At 46.2% G+C, this 14978-nt stretch overlaps 1 protein-coding gene across 2 annotated transcripts in view; it reads left to right on the top strand.

Annotated features, from left to right (window-relative positions):
- Positions 1 to 14566, top strand: part of TMEM131L (transmembrane 131 like) — a 162007-nt gene extending 147441 nt beyond the window's left edge. The window contains exons 27-35 of one of the 2 annotated variants that reach the window (XM_059375078.1): positions 1240 to 1361; positions 3117 to 3283; positions 4336 to 4518; positions 7340 to 7418; positions 8573 to 8658; positions 9309 to 9429; positions 10473 to 10564; positions 13356 to 13495; positions 14156 to 14566. In XM_059375078.1, coding sequence (XP_059231061.1) covers positions 1240 to 1361; positions 3117 to 3283; positions 4336 to 4518; positions 7340 to 7418; positions 8573 to 8658; positions 9309 to 9429; positions 10473 to 10564; positions 13356 to 13495; positions 14156 to 14431 — 1266 coding nt within the window. In that variant the 3' untranslated portion in view covers positions 14432 to 14566. Of the gene's footprint in view, positions 1 to 1236; positions 1362 to 3116; positions 3284 to 4335; positions 4519 to 7339; positions 7419 to 8572; positions 8659 to 9308; positions 9430 to 10472; positions 10565 to 13355; positions 13496 to 14155 lie in introns of both variants that reach the window. The other variant, XM_059375070.1, reaches the window with a different exon arrangement.
- The last annotated feature ends 412 nt before the right edge of the window (positions 14567 to 14978 follow it).

Raw genomic sequence — 14978 nt, 5'->3', positions numbered from 1 at the left:
AGGAAAAAACGAAAATCCCATTAGTCTGCCACATGTGCAGTTACAATTTCATTTTCTGTCTAGTGTGTATTGTAGTAAGCCTCCTGCTATAATAGATACCTGAGGCTTTGGGTACCTCAGATCTGTAACATGTAGGCATTTGAAACCTCTTATTTTTCTTCTTCCAAGTCATGTGTGTCAGCCAAGTTTATGTTAGAACATCCTGCATTTTCCAGCTCTGATTCTTGGACCAACCTTCTCAAAAGAGAAGGTAAAATGAGCTGGGCTTTATTCTTTATGAAATGTGAATCCTAAGGGTCCGTAGGAATATACTCACCGAGTTGGGGGATTTGCTTCTGGGAGGTCCCCGAGGATGCGATTTTTGGGTTCTCCATTTGCGAGCTCTGTACCACCTCCCACACGACTACAGTACCTGAGCTTTAAAGGGGCAGAAGGGTGGAAGGAAGCGAGAGAGAGTATAAGAGGACTCAAGGCAGGAGCTGCTTCCGAACGCTCTCTGGCAGGGGACTTCTCCCCTTGAGCCAGTTAACAGACTGTGCCTAACATAAAAGGAAAAGGCCCAAATTAAAAAAAAACAATTACGTGTGTGTGTGTGTGTGTGTGTGTATGAATAGGCGTAAATATATACACACACATATGTAATTTTTTAAAATTTGTGTACACACATATAGAATGGATAGATATATATGTATTTCATGCTAAATTAAGATTTGCAAAACCACATTTAAAAAACATGAGACACATTCTTATTTATAAAAGCTTAAACTATTTGACGCACTCAATGGATATCGGCGGTCTCCGAAAGTTTTTCCGTAAACAAATAAAAACAGCACTGGACGAATTAACCCTCCGTTGAGTTTTTACATGACTTTTCTTCGGTAGTAACTCATGTGAATTGCACATACCAAATTAACAGGTGAAGTCGGAGAATTTATTGGTGCCGAAGTTAACAGCAAGCTGACCCTAAATTGCTAACAGATGTTTTTCCTTTTTAGCCCCTTTGGAATTCTGTAGGCAACAATTGTTTCTTCTTTTTGCCTAGAAGAGAGGTAGAGAAGGCAGGGGAATGCAAACAGACTGGAGATTGAGAAATGTATGTCTCCATTTTCACCAGTGTTGGAACATTCTGAATTTGTATAGAGTTGTTCTGCGAAAGTTTAAAAAAAAAAAAAAGTTTTTTTAAATGTACATTTAGTCAGTTTAAACCTTTATTTAAGGTTTCTTTTTTTTCTGTAGCAGGAAGATCCTTATAGGAAGAAGAAGCTTCAGGAGAAAAAAGAAGGAAATTTACAAAATTTAAGTTGGAATAAAACTCGAACGTGTAGAAAAAACAAGAAACGGGGTGCTGCTCAGGTCTTGAGGTGTGTTCATTTTTACAGTCCCTTTAAAATGTTCCTCTGTTTTTTTTATTCTATAATTTTACACCTAGCTGTTATCTTTTGGTCTTATTTTGGTGATGTTGGATACTGAGAATAGAATATTGACGAAAAAGTCTGTTACTAAAATTAATATGCATTCTGGTTATATTTTCCCTTTATATTATTAACTACCTGAAAGTGAATAGATTTTTTGTCTTTTTAACCTTAATAAAAGGCTCAAGCTACAGGAGGTTTTAAAAAGAAAGAGCATGAGGCCTCCTCTGTGCCCCTGCTTTCAACCAGCCCGTGAAGGGCCAGAGGGTTCCTGAGGCAGGGGAGGGTGAGACCAGCTGGGTGCCGGCAGGCCTCCCCTTTCCCACGTCACCCTCGTGCATGTAGTGAAAGAGAAGAGTCACCATTCCCAGAATCTGAGGTTCAGTCCCGTAGAAGCTAGGTTCTTACACAGTTGGTAAAGGACAAGCCGGAATTGGTATTCTCCTCTGGAAACCTTGCTTCCTTGGGTTACTCATCTCCCTGAGCTTTTGTTTGCTTATCAGTAAAATGAAGGCACTGGGTAGTGTTTATGCGGGAATCCCCTGTATTTTTTTTTCAACAGGTCAGCAGTACCAACATTTTTTTTTAAAGATTTTATTTACTTATTAGAGAGCACAAGTGGTGGCCAGGGAGTGGGGGGGAGTCACAGAAGAAGGGAGAAGCAGACTCGGCGCTGATCAGGGAGCCCTGCCCCTGTGCCAGGCTCCATCCCAGGGCCCTGAGATCATAACCTGAGCCGAAGGCAGATGCTCAGCTGACTTAGCCACCCAGGCGCCCCGGTAGTGCACACATTTTGACTTCAAATCCACCTGGGTGTATAGTCTCTGAATTTTGATTTCTTGGGTTAGACTTCTAAACACTCAACATGTGCCCAAGTCGAGAGACTCCAGTAGAGATTCTTTCTCCTGCCTTTTCCTCCCTGAGTCCACAGATGGGGCTTTTCTGGTGTCTCTTGCACTGACAGTGCCTCCTTCAAGGACCATAGTATAATTTAGGGAAACAGTTCTGGCTCCCTAACTCCTGTGTGTGACTGTCCTTCAGCGGGGAATTAAAGCCTACCCCCTAGGCTTGAAAGCCTCTTTCCTCCATCTTCACTGCTCTGGCTTTTGTTCCTTTTGAGTTCTGTCATCTGGGGATTTCTTTCTTGTAGGTCCCTCCATCTTCACTGCTCTGGCTTTTGTTCCTTTTGAGTTCTGTCATCTGGGGATTTCTTTCTTACAGGCTCAGCTAGGTATTTGCATGTGTTTCTGCCCAAGTGTTCTCTAGTGGCTCCAAGTCTTCCTGTGGAAGGGGCCCCACCTTGCTACAGTAATGCTTGTCGTGGGAAGGGGACTCCGCAGCGCAGCCCACGTGGAGGCAAGGACCACCGCATGGGAAGCACATACGTTGCTGCTCACGGGGCTGTCCCTAGGTCCCGAGGCGGCTGCAGCCTGGAGCTGAGAGCCAGTGATTCGGCATTGTCATGTTGTATGCGCTGCTGGCGAACAGTCAGCAGCTCCAATAAAATCTTTAAAAAAAATAATAAAACAGCAAAATCTTAGTCTTTTTTTTATTCCTCTCTAACTCAGTGTCTTCTCCCCCAAAACCCTAAGAAAAGAGGTCTTGAGTTGTCCTAGGTTCATATTTTCAGCTCTGATAAGTCTCCTGGATATCAAGGATGGATGGATGATAACATTTGGATGTGACCTTTTTTGATTCTTGTAGGCCTTCTGAGCAGAGTGAATTAAAACTGGTGTGTAGTGAATTTGAAACGTCTGAGCTGAGCGGTGACATCAATGTCAGAAACTGGTGTATACAGGAAAATCCTGGGGAAGTCTGTAAGCCAGATGCTGGCGTTGGAAGCAGCTTACCAGCTACACAAGGAGAGGCAGGTATGTAACTACAGCGAGTGGTGAATGCTTCTGTTGGAAGTTCGGTTCCTCCAGGAAGTATCCTGTGTAAAGCCGTGAGTGTTGAGGAGATTATCACTTTCCAGGCACCTTAGCTTATGGAACCCCGAATGGACCGCTGTCAGGATGAGCCTGGAAACCTGTTTTGAACCTGGACAGCCTCGAGTGTTGCCTCCTCCTACCTCCTCCTTCCCCTAAAACCTGGCCATTCTCCACTCTCCCTATGCAGAGTGCTGAAGGCACAGAGCTTGCTTACTCTCGGGGGTTGACCAGGAGAGAACCGTCGCCTTCTCACACACCTGAGCCAGGTGGTTCCTTGGTTTCCAAGAATGGCTGGGCAGTGTCTCTGGGAGTGGGAGATAGAGGGCGCCCAGAGCTAGGTCCAAGGGAGGGCAGAGAATGGTGGGAGGCTCAAGGGCCATTGAAACTGACTGTACATGTGGGGGAGGTGGTGGGGAAGTTGTCATCCTCCCGGCTAGCACCTGTGTCTCCAGACACATGTCCACATCAGTGAGAGCAGGCTGGCAGACACACAAGCTGACAGAGTTAGCGAGTTTCTCTCTCTGTCCTCTCATTCATTCCCTTGACACACCTGTGCCTTTTTGGTCTTACTGGAAGTTCTTTCTACCCACACATAAATAATACTTGGAAGCTCTTCGTGGAAATCTTCATAAAAGCGAGGGGCATATTACCTATAAATTTCCAATCTGGTTGAGCAGCTGTTTGCCTCCCTGGAGTGTTTATTTCCAGAACCATCGTTCAATCATGGTTATCATTGGTATGGACGGCCTGAGCCCCAGACAGGTGGGAGTGTCCAACCCATAGGCAGAGTACACAGAGCTCATCACCCACCGTCCCTTCAGGTCCCCTCATTGGTCTCAGGTAACTTCTTCCTTCTCCCTGGATGAGCAGAGGGAGCCAACCCTGAAGCTGAATGTGGCCTCTGTCATAACATCCCCTCTCTCCTTTGAGGAGACATGGCAGCTAGAGGAAAATTGTTTAAATGAACGTGATGTCTCTCTGCCTTCCTACAGAGGGCTACTACCCGAAGCCTGGGAAGAAGTGTGTGGAGAAGCCTTGCTCTGACTCGAGCTCGGACTGCGGCAGCTCCTCAGGCAGTGTGCGGGCCAGCCGGGGCAGCTGGGGCAGCTGGAGCAGCAGCAGCTCCGATGGGGACAAGAAGCCTGCGGTGGGCCCTCCGCACTTCCTGCCAGCTGGTGAGTCCTAGGGGCCGCCCGGGCCCTCCAAGCAGACCTCCCCGCTGGCCTGCCTCCCCCCATGCCCCTGAGCCCTGTACCAGGCCTAGATCTGCCTTCCAAGCCTGGAGCACACACAGGACTGCTGACTGGAGTATTGACTTAGCTGTGGATTTGATTCACTCTCTTGATTTTTCCTCCTTCCTTTTTCTCCCCTCTGCATCCCATCCATCATCATCATCATCATCATCATCATGTCTATCTTTTACCTGGCTCAAAGAATGTCCACATTTGTTTCAGTACTTGTACATTTTTATTATGGTAAAATAGTTGTAACAGAATTTGCCATTTTTAAGTGTACCATTCAGTGGCGTTAAGAGCACTCCTGATGTGTAACCGGCACCACCATCCATTCCTGGATCTTCTCATCAGCCCAGACAGACTCCACACCTTTAAACAAGGGCCATCCGGTCCCCACTCCTCCAGCCCCTGAAGCCTCGCCACCACTTCCTGTCTCTATCTTCCTGCCTCCAGTGATTACTCTGCTGTCTAAGTAGAATCACACAGTGGTTGTCCTTTTGTATCTGGCTCATTTCACTTAGTGTAATTTCTTCAAGGTTCATCCATCCTTTCTTTTTAAGGCCCAGTAATATTCCATTGCAGGTATATGCAGCATTTAAATCATCCATTCATCTGTTGATAACTACTTGGGGTGTTTCCACGTTTTAGCTCTTTGAACAATGCTGCTATGAACATTGATGTCCTCTCTTATTTTTGAGAAATTTGAAGATTTGGGACAATTCAAGGAATTAACTTACTTTTGTTATATTTACCCTTTTTTAAAATTTTTTAAAATTTAAATTCAATTAATTAACCTAGAATGTATTATTCGTTTCATGGGTACAGGTCTGTGATTCATTGGTCCTCTATAATACCCATTCATTAGGGTTTTTTTTTAATCCTTATAGTTTGTCCCACTTTGGCTTCCTCAAGAGAATCATTGTCCACTCTCATGAACTTGGCATGTATTCTTTTAGTCCATATTTTGTTTACCTGCATGCGTCCATCAACAGAGTATAGAACGTTTGTGACTTACATAAAGGAAATCGTACTTCAGTATATCATTCTGCGTCTTGCTTCTTTCTCTCGGTGTTTTTTAACCTCCATGACTATATAAAGATGGAGTTCATTCCTTTTCACTGTTGTTTTCAAAATAGTAAACTTAGTCTTTGTGTGAGGAAATGGTGGTGAGATTGAGAAGCTCACAAGTGTGAGGCCTTCGTTTGCTGGTCACACTGGCATGGCTCCCACACAGCCTTGAGAGGGAGAGCCAGTGGCCCTGGGCTCAGAGGGGTTGGCGGCTTATTCCACACCCCAGTTTACTCACCACCCAGAAACCCTGTCTTCTCCCCCAGACAGGCTGGCTGCTTCAGGCCACCAACAGCTCCCTTCAGCAGGTTCTGGGCTGTCGCTCTTCTCTGTCTCCTCCCAGTGGTGAGACCAATAAAAGAAGGTCTTTTCTGAGAGATGGGGCACAATAGCCATAAAAACCTACATAAGGCACCCAGGTGTGTCTTCAGACTGTGTTTCTTTATCAGCTTCCCCAACCCCCAGGAGACTTTGAGACATTGATTTCTTAATGATCCTCCATAAAATTTTAATATCACTGATATGCACTGTTTATTACTGGGTACTGTGCTTTAGGCACAAAAAGATAAGATATTGGTGCCCAAGAAACACAGCAGTCCTGCCCCCTCTGGGGGACACTGCCATCACCCACAAGGAGACACTCACAGACTCAGATGAAGGCAGGCAGGCCCAGGTGCTGTGAGAGCGGGGATGCATGTGGCCTGAGGGAGCTTGTTTTTCACAGCCTACACCAAGCACAGCTCCATCCACCGCTGAAGACAAAGGTTGCCGGACAAAGCATAACTAAGGTTTTTAAAAATCAGTCCTCAGTAACAAAGAATAGAAGTGCTGCTTTAGCTTGAGGAAGGCCAACGGGAGCAAGATGATAATAATTATTGATGGTGTTGCTGTACAATGGCTTAACATGTAGTTTGTAAGTTGTCTGAAGGTTATGTACTATTGGGAAAATGTCCCCAGTATAATTAATGGTGTAAGAGACCGTAAAAACAAAGTACGTATGAAGCATGACCCCAGCTTTCCACACATGTGTACACATAAAAGAGTTTGTGAGGAAATATAACTCATGCTGAACAGCAGCATGATTGCAGATGACTTCCATGTTTCTTCTCTGAACTTCTGTTTACTTCCATAGACTTCCTACAGTGTCACTTACAAACTGCAGGGGTCGATTTATATAGCAAGATTTCTTTTATCAAAAAATCCCTATGAGAAACTTACACAATATTAATGGTTTCAGCTTTTTTCCACAACTGAAACACTGTGAATCCGAAATTCATAGATTTAAATGTTGAGTTTTTAGCAAGTTTTCAGTGAAAAGAGAAATATAATAAAGATTTTTAAAAAATGAAATTACTGAGGGGCGCCTGGATGGCTCAGTGGGTTAAAGCCTCTGCCTTCGGCTCAGGTCGTGATCCCAGGGTCCTGGGATCGAGCCCCACATTGGGCTCTCTGCTCTGCAGGGAGCTTGCTTCCTCCTCTCTCTCTGCCTGCCTCTCTGCCTACTTATGATCTCTGTCTGTCCAATGAATAAATAAAATCTTTAAAAAAAAAATAAAATTACTGAATATGAAAATCAGTCAGAAGTGAGAAGTCGTTCATTTGGGGTTGTGATATTAGCAATGTGCACTTTTAACATAGTACAGTTGAATTAAACTTGCAAAACCTTGTGATAATCGTTTTTGCTTTTACACAGGAGACAGTGTTCCGCAAAACGACTTTTCTTCAGAAACTCCCATCTCCTTGAATCTTTCTCATAACATCTGCAATCCCACGTAAGTTTCTCACTCTCTTGCTTTGACAGCGTGTTTTATATACTTACTGTTTTTTCTGTCATTGTGCTGCTGCTTTGTAGTTAGTTCTGCAGTGGAAATAGGAAAGATTTTTAAGAATGAGAGAAAGTAACTTCCAATTTTGCTAATAATTCAGCAAGCAGGATCCTTCTGGGTACATATGTTCCTTGTGGAGATGTCTCTGGGAGCCCATTACTGCCAGTGATATAGCCACATTAGAACACATCCCCTTTCTGGGGGGCCTGGATGGCACAGTTGGTAAAGCGTCTGCCTTCAGGTCAGGTCATGATCTCAGGGTCCCGGGATCAAGTTCTGCATTGGGGCTCCATTAGGCTCCAAACTCAGGCTCAGTGGGGAGTCTGCTTGTCCTTCTTCCTCTGCCCCTCCCCTAGCTTGTGTGCCTGTGCTCTCTCTCATACAAATAAAATCTTAAAAAGAAAAAAAACAAACCCATCTCATTCCTGAAAGCAGAAAGAGAAACAGCAGATATTGCAGGGATGGGCATCATTCCCTCCTCTGGAACTTAAAATAAAATGGAGCCCTGATGATGCAGGGAGTTTTGCAGGAACAAGCAGGTACTGACATGGTTAGGACTCCCACTGTGTGATGGTTGCTGCCCCATCAGACAAAACAGACGAGTGGCTCTTATTGAGCAGGACAAGAGGAAGGGACGCAGTAAGCAGAGGGTTTTCGAGGGAGAACGTGATCATGTTTCCATGGGCTCCAGTCACATGGTGAGAGGACAGGGGGCTGTCGTTACCATTAAATAGATGCACGTGTGAAAAAGGAGGTTCGGCAGAGGGGGCGAGGCAAGCTGTCTGTGGGGGGTGTCTGCAAGCAGGGAACCTACGCTAACTCAGGACTGACTCCACTCAGCACTGCCGGCTGGTGCTGGGCAGACGGGAACCTGCCGTGGGCCTCAGTTACACTGATTTTGTTGTTTATTAAAAACAGGCTTTGCTGGGTCTTGGAAATTTGGTAACCTTAACCCTTTTCTGGCCATGTACCTTTGTGTCTCTAGCATTTATGTTTCTTGACGGAAGAATTCCTGTAAAACTCAAGACATGGTTGAATAGAGTTGGTACATCCTTTTACAGAAGAAATCGTAGATCTTCATTTTCTGGCTTTCTCCACAGAAACATGAATGATCTGCCACAGTATGCAGAACCTCCTCCCTGTCCCAGCCTTCCTGCCGGGCCTACAGGTGTTGAAGAAGATAAAGGTAGGGCAGACTCTCACTCCAGACACCAGCCGGGGGTTCCTCCACATGGCAGGACAGGGAGCTTGTGGAGACGAGTAGGTTGGAGGCAGGGGCTGGGCCCTCTGGTCCAAGCCGTGTCACTGGGCTTCCATGCACCGGCCCCTCAGGAGCCGTGTCATCAGGGGCCTCTGACTGCACTGCCTCTGCCTTGTAGGCGAGGCTCTTGCATCTCCTGTCTCTTCTAGTGCCTGCTTCCCGCATGGCTAGGTTCGGGGATTGTGGCAAGATAAGCCTGGTGCTTACTCCCGATGGCATCATTGAGCTCTAATACACTTGTTTTTGCATGTATAAATTCTGCTAGATGTGAAAACTGCCCTCCATCTTGGAGCCAACTTTGAAAGCATGGGCTTCTGCGCCGTTCTTTGGATACATTTTGGACTTGCTATGGTTGAATTGTCAGTGGAACAGTGGCATTCTCCTTAGACCCCATCGTCCTGCTGTATACCTGAGAGTATATCCCAAAAGGGATCAGGGAAGGCAGAAATGGTCAGCATGTGTGGGTGACTTACAGGAAGTGTTTTCTAGAAGTAGAGAAGGAATGTCGTAGAAAGGATGGGATGCGGGCTGAGGAGGGAAGAGGGGAGATTGAGAGGACTTGTTCTCTTCCTCAGGTCTTTACCCAGCTGGAGACCTGTGGCCCACGCAGCCTGTGTGTGTGACAAGCAGCTTCAACTGTGCTGTGGAGAACCGCGTGCCTGGCGTGATGCAGGGCCCAGCTCCCGTGCATAATAGGTATGGACTCCCTTCTCTGATCATTGCCTTGCTTAGCAGCAGGACTTGCTGAGGGGCTTGGAGTTCAGTCTGTTAGATGGGCCTTACAAAACTGGGGGCCAGGCTTCCTTCCCCAGTGCACCTCAGCTGGATATCTCCATCTGCCTGTTGGAGTTGCACTGTGGTGTCTTAGAAAACAACAAAGCAGGAGGGAGAGAAACATGAAAGGAAAGAAGAATAACAGAGCTGTTGACCACATCATCACTTTCCTCAAGCTGAAAAGATGGTCTGTTAATAGAGGCTGATTTGAAAACACAGTCACTCACTATTCCTACCACCTGATGGAGCAGTGCTTTCCACTTTTCCGTGGCATCCATCATGAACACATTTAAAACATTAAGAAAGATCAGATAGTTTGCATATTGAGAGGCCGTTCCACTCGAGCTGTTTCTTTAATTCGCTGTTGGATGTCAAAGACGTTCAGCAGTGAGAACGTGATAAAATGTTGGCATCTCTGTCTCATCACAGAATCTGAAGTTTTCTTTTTTGGTTCCTTTATTACAGTGGTATTTACTCTTTTCTATCTGTCATGAGACTCCGGTTTGTAACTGTGATCAAAGTATCTGTTGCGAATCAGTCTTGATGGTTGTGGTTCCCCCCCCCCCCAACCTCCTGGACAAACAGCGACCCTGCTTGGGGGTGGGGCACTTTAGAGCAGTACCTGCAGGTGTTGGCCAAGAGTCTTGGGGTAGTGCAGTCCTCTCCCAGAGTGCTCCAAAAGCCATGGCCTTGGATCTGCCTTGGGTTAGAGTTAGCCCACCTGGGTGACCAAGGAAGCAAGCTCTTCGCCTGAGCCGTCCATCCTACTAGGCCGAGTCGTTGGTGGGGAACGTTTGGTCGGTCGGGAAGTCTTTGATCCCATGACTCAAGAAAGTACATCTTTTCTCTTCCAAAACTGAGGGATGAGCAGTGATTATGGTGCTGGATCACAAAATCGTTTTCCTCTTTCTTTACATGGTCTTTTGACGTCCTGTTTCTGAAATGAGACCTCTTGTGTTTTATAGCAGTTTCATTGACTGGAGTGCAGCCTGTGAAGGCCAGTTCCCCAGCGTGTACTGTCCATTGGAACTGAGTGATTATAATGCCTTTCCGGAAGGTAAAAGCTGCTTGAACAATCTGATGCCATTCTTTTACTCAGAAAAGTCAAAGCAGGAAGCATGTGGGCCTGAGGCATTAACTGCAGAAGAATGTGCTTCCTTTTTTTTTTTTTTAAAGGATTTTTTTTTTTAAAGATTTTATTTATTTATCAGAGAGAGAGTGGGAGAGAGCGAGCAAAGGCAGACAGAATGGCAGGCAGAGGCAGAGGGAGAAGCAGGCTCTCCGCTGAGCAAGGAGCCCGATGTGGGACTCGATCCCAGGACGCTGGGATCATGACCTGAGCCGAAGGCAGCTGCTTAACCAACTGAGCCACCCAGGTGTCCCAGAACGTACTTCCTTAAAGCAACTTAGATGTAATTGACACAGAACATTGTATTAGTTTTAGGTATACGACATAATGATTAGCCTTTGGTACGTACTGGGAAGTGACGTGCAGTCTAGTCTAGTCATCACCCATCCTCGAACATGGTCACAAATGTTCTCTCTTGTGAGGAAAACTTTTAAGGTCTCTCTTAGAGCATCTTACAAATACATGAGAGGATATCGTTAATAACTCTGCTCACCACGACCTTACATTATGTCTCCAGTCCTGACTCATCTTATCACTGGGAGTTTGTACCGTTCAAGCACCTTCACCCATTTTGCATACATCCCACTCCCCTCCACCCCTGACCCCTGCCTCTGAGAACCCAGTCCATTCTCCATATTCATGAGCTTGGTTTTTGGTTGTCATATGTCTGCTAGGAATGTGCCTTTAAAAACAAAACAGATGAGCATAGGGGAAAAGAAGGAAAGATAAGACGAAATCAGAGAGGGAGACAAACCATGAAGACTCTTAACTCTAGGAAACCAACTGAGGGCTGCTGGAGGGGAAGTCGCTGGGGGGATGGGGTGAATGGGTGACGGCCTTAAGGAGAGTGCGTGATGTGATGAGCACTGGGTGTTACGTGCAGCTGGTGAATCACAAATTCTTCCTCTGAAACTAATCATACACTGTATGTTAATTACATTGAATTTTTTAAAAAAAGAAAAATGCGCCTTTAACAGTGAGAACCTTTGAGAATGACCTTACAGGCAGCTGCCGAGTAGCTTCATGTGGGTTCAGTTGTGCAGGCCTGCCGTGTGTAATTCAGATGGCCTCAAAAAGCCCTCTCAACCTGGCTGTCTGGGAGTTTCTGCAAGCAACCCCGATCTATTTAGTTAGTCCTTTGGACTTGGTAGACCTGGGTCCCTTGGATTTCCATGGACCTAAGATTGTAAATTATCCTTCGGGAGTTTGAGGCTTTAGATGTTTGCTATACTTTCCAGGCAGACAAGTCCTGTGTGAAGTGGAAACATGCACGTGCTTATTCCTCAGCAGGGTCCAACTCTTCTGACCCTGAGTGGTGCCACAGAAAGATGGAGTGGAGAGCCAGGAGGGGAAACTGGGGGAAATGGCTGGTGCTTGGGCTCAAGCATTGGTAATGATAAACAATAATAGCTGTGAGATTTCCCTGATAAGCTGCAGAATGTTCTTCTTATATATTACATAGCGATCTTATATATTAAAGAGCCCCCATAGTGGGGCTACCTGTTCAGGGAAGCTCTAAATGGCCTGAGAAGATGGCTCTCACTGGAGTCTGATACCTGCCTTGCTCCATGCTAACCACAGGGGTATGTTGTGGTGACATCCTTCCCAGGCTTGGGAGGCTCCTGTGTATCACAGCGGCGCCCCATTAACCCCAAGTTGTGTTTTCTGTGGTTTTGGTTACCGCAGTCAGCTGCCTTCCACAACAGATGAACCTCCTGCTCATGTTTTGTCGGAAGGTCTCTAGTAGCCTGATGCTCTGTCACAAGGTCTTTCCTTCACCTCCCCTCACCTCCTCATGTAGGCACTTTATTATCTCTCAGCATCCCAAGAAGGGTGGGTGTGGTACAGGATACTCTGAGAGGGAAAGAAAAGGAAGGCACATTCCCATAACTTCTGTTACAGTGTGGTGTTATTTTATATTTTATTAGTTAATCTCTTCCTGTGCCTACTATATAAATTGCACTTTACCCCGGATATTTATGTATAGGAAGAAAACATAACATACATAGGGTTCAGGAGGGTCCGCGGCTTCAGGCACCGACTGGGGGTCCTGGAATATATCTCCCATGGCTAAAGCAGGGACAGCCGTACCTTCCTACTTAGCTAAGAAGTGCTGGTTTCATATTGCTCTGGTATCTCCATACAGTGTACGTTGCAGGAGGCTGAGGTTGGCCCAACAGGTAATAAAAGCAAATGTTAAGGGCTGGTAAGAATCCTGTCACGGGTCCAGTGCGCAGGAGTCTTTATTAGAAAGCCTGTCGGCTAATCGTCAAATACAGAACAATCAAGCCCAGAGGATGGACCTTCCTTCCTGAGGGCTTCCCAGGTAGCCTATCTTATCTGCTAAATAGTTTTAACCTTGAGAATGACAGTGTAAACTACACTGGTCTTTACCTCAGAGGTATGGGAAGGCCTTAAAAACTTTTGGCCTGAGGGGCGCCTGGGTGGCTCAGTGGGTTAAGCCGCTCCCTGCTCCCTTCGGCTGGGGTCATGATCTCAGGGTGCTGGGATCGGGTCTCGAATCGGGCTCTCTGCTCAGCGGGGAGCCTGCTTCCCTCTCTCTCTCTCTCTGCCTGCCCCTCCATCTACTTGTGATTTCTCTCTGTCAAATAAATAAATAAAATCTTAAAAAAAAAAAAAAAACAACTTTTGGCCTGAGAGTGAGAATTCAGATCTCACGGTAAAAATGTTTACCTGTGTTGTCTTCCACTTTTTGTAGAAAACATGAATTACCCCAATGGCTTCCCTTGTCCTGCCGAAATTCAGACAGACTTTATGGATCACAGCTCTCCTTCTACCTGGAGCCCCCCACCCAACATGCCAACTGCCTGGGGACACGCGGGTCTCCTCAATTCTCCGGTCAGTGCTGTGACCCCGGGGCAGCTCCAAGTTCTTTCTGGTCCTTCTTTAATCCTGGTCTCACTTTGCTTCAGGGTCAGGTTCAGATCTGTCAAAGCCTGGCTTGTGTCCTTTAGATCCCAGAAGCCAGGCTAGCCACCCTCTGAAAGAGCCTTAGGCATAGTCAGACAGGTGGGGGCTCGCAGATGTGGGTTGTCTAGCCGCCCTGAAGAGAAAGGCCACCCAGAGGACACGGAGGAGCAGTGATGGGTCGATAAAATTGAATTCGGGCTGGGAAGCCCTCTGTGACCCAGCTGTGTCTCAATGGTCCTGTGCTCAGAGAGGGTCACTCATTGGTCCTGAGGGCTTCCTGCCTGTCAGCACCCAAGAGCCCCGTGCCTCCTCACTCTGGCATCCACTCAAGACATGTTTTACAGACCGAGGGCATTTGACCTAAGGGGTTTTTCTTGGGTTGAAAATAAGTTTATCTAGGAAGATGAAGATTTCACAACACTCTGAGAAAAATGGCTTTGAGGCAACCCAGAAGGTTGAGAATAGTTTAATGACTTCCCTGTGACTTGGATGGGTAGCACTGTGGTGTCCAACTTTGATGTTGGCTTTCTAAAATCTCTAAAAATTTCTAAAAATTTCTCTTTTTCCCCCTCCTCATGTACACCTCAGCCCTACCTCACGAGCACCCGAAGTTTGTCTCCAATGTCTGGACTTTTTGGTTCCATCTGGGCCCCACAAAGTGACGTATATGAAAGTTGCTGCCCCATCAGCCCCACCACGGAACATTCGACTCACATGGAAAACCAAGCTGTCATGTGCAAGGAATACTACCCAGGGTTTAATCCGTTTCGTGCCTATATGAACCTGGACATATGGACTACCACGGCAAACAGGAATGCAAGCTTCCCACTGTCTAGAGACTCAAGCTACTGTGGGAATGTGTGAAAAGAATTTGATTTTTAAACAATGTGAATAAAGAGGCTTGTGTTTTGATTACTAGCGTAAACTGGTTGTTGAGATAGATTATGACATTGGTGGATATTTTGGCACTTTTATATGAAAATAAATTTTTTTAATGAAGTCTGGGTGCTCTTTTTTTTTGACCCATTACAAGTCACTGGTAGGAACTTCAGCATCCATATGTCATAATTTCTTCATAACTCAAGAAGGGTGTCAGATATGCCAAATGTTTTCAATTGGGAAAAGGGGGGATTCTAAGAAGGTGTAAGAGTTAAGAACGGAGGGACTGCTATGGTTCTCCCTCCTTGGGCATTAGAGTCCTCCCCCCACCCCTGGGGAACTTCCAAAATAACATCCATCTGGTGACATTCTCAGAAATTCTGAATGAACTGACCCAGTGCTCGAGCCGTCAAGTTTTGGCTTCAAGTTCTCCACGGACTGCAACACACAGCCAGGTTGGGATGCCTGCTGAGCAGCTTGCTCCACTGCCTGGACAGACCCTGCTCTGGGCGGATGGTGGCTCTTCCCAGGC

Source organism: Mustela nigripes, chromosome 1 (assembly GCF_022355385.1).
Source record: "Mustela nigripes isolate SB6536 chromosome 1, MUSNIG.SB6536, whole genome shotgun sequence".
Classification (NCBI taxonomy): domain Eukaryota; kingdom Metazoa; phylum Chordata; class Mammalia; order Carnivora; family Mustelidae; genus Mustela; species Mustela nigripes.
The sequence above is the reverse complement of the archived record's forward strand: the minus strand, read 5'-3'. Positions and strand labels throughout refer to the sequence as shown.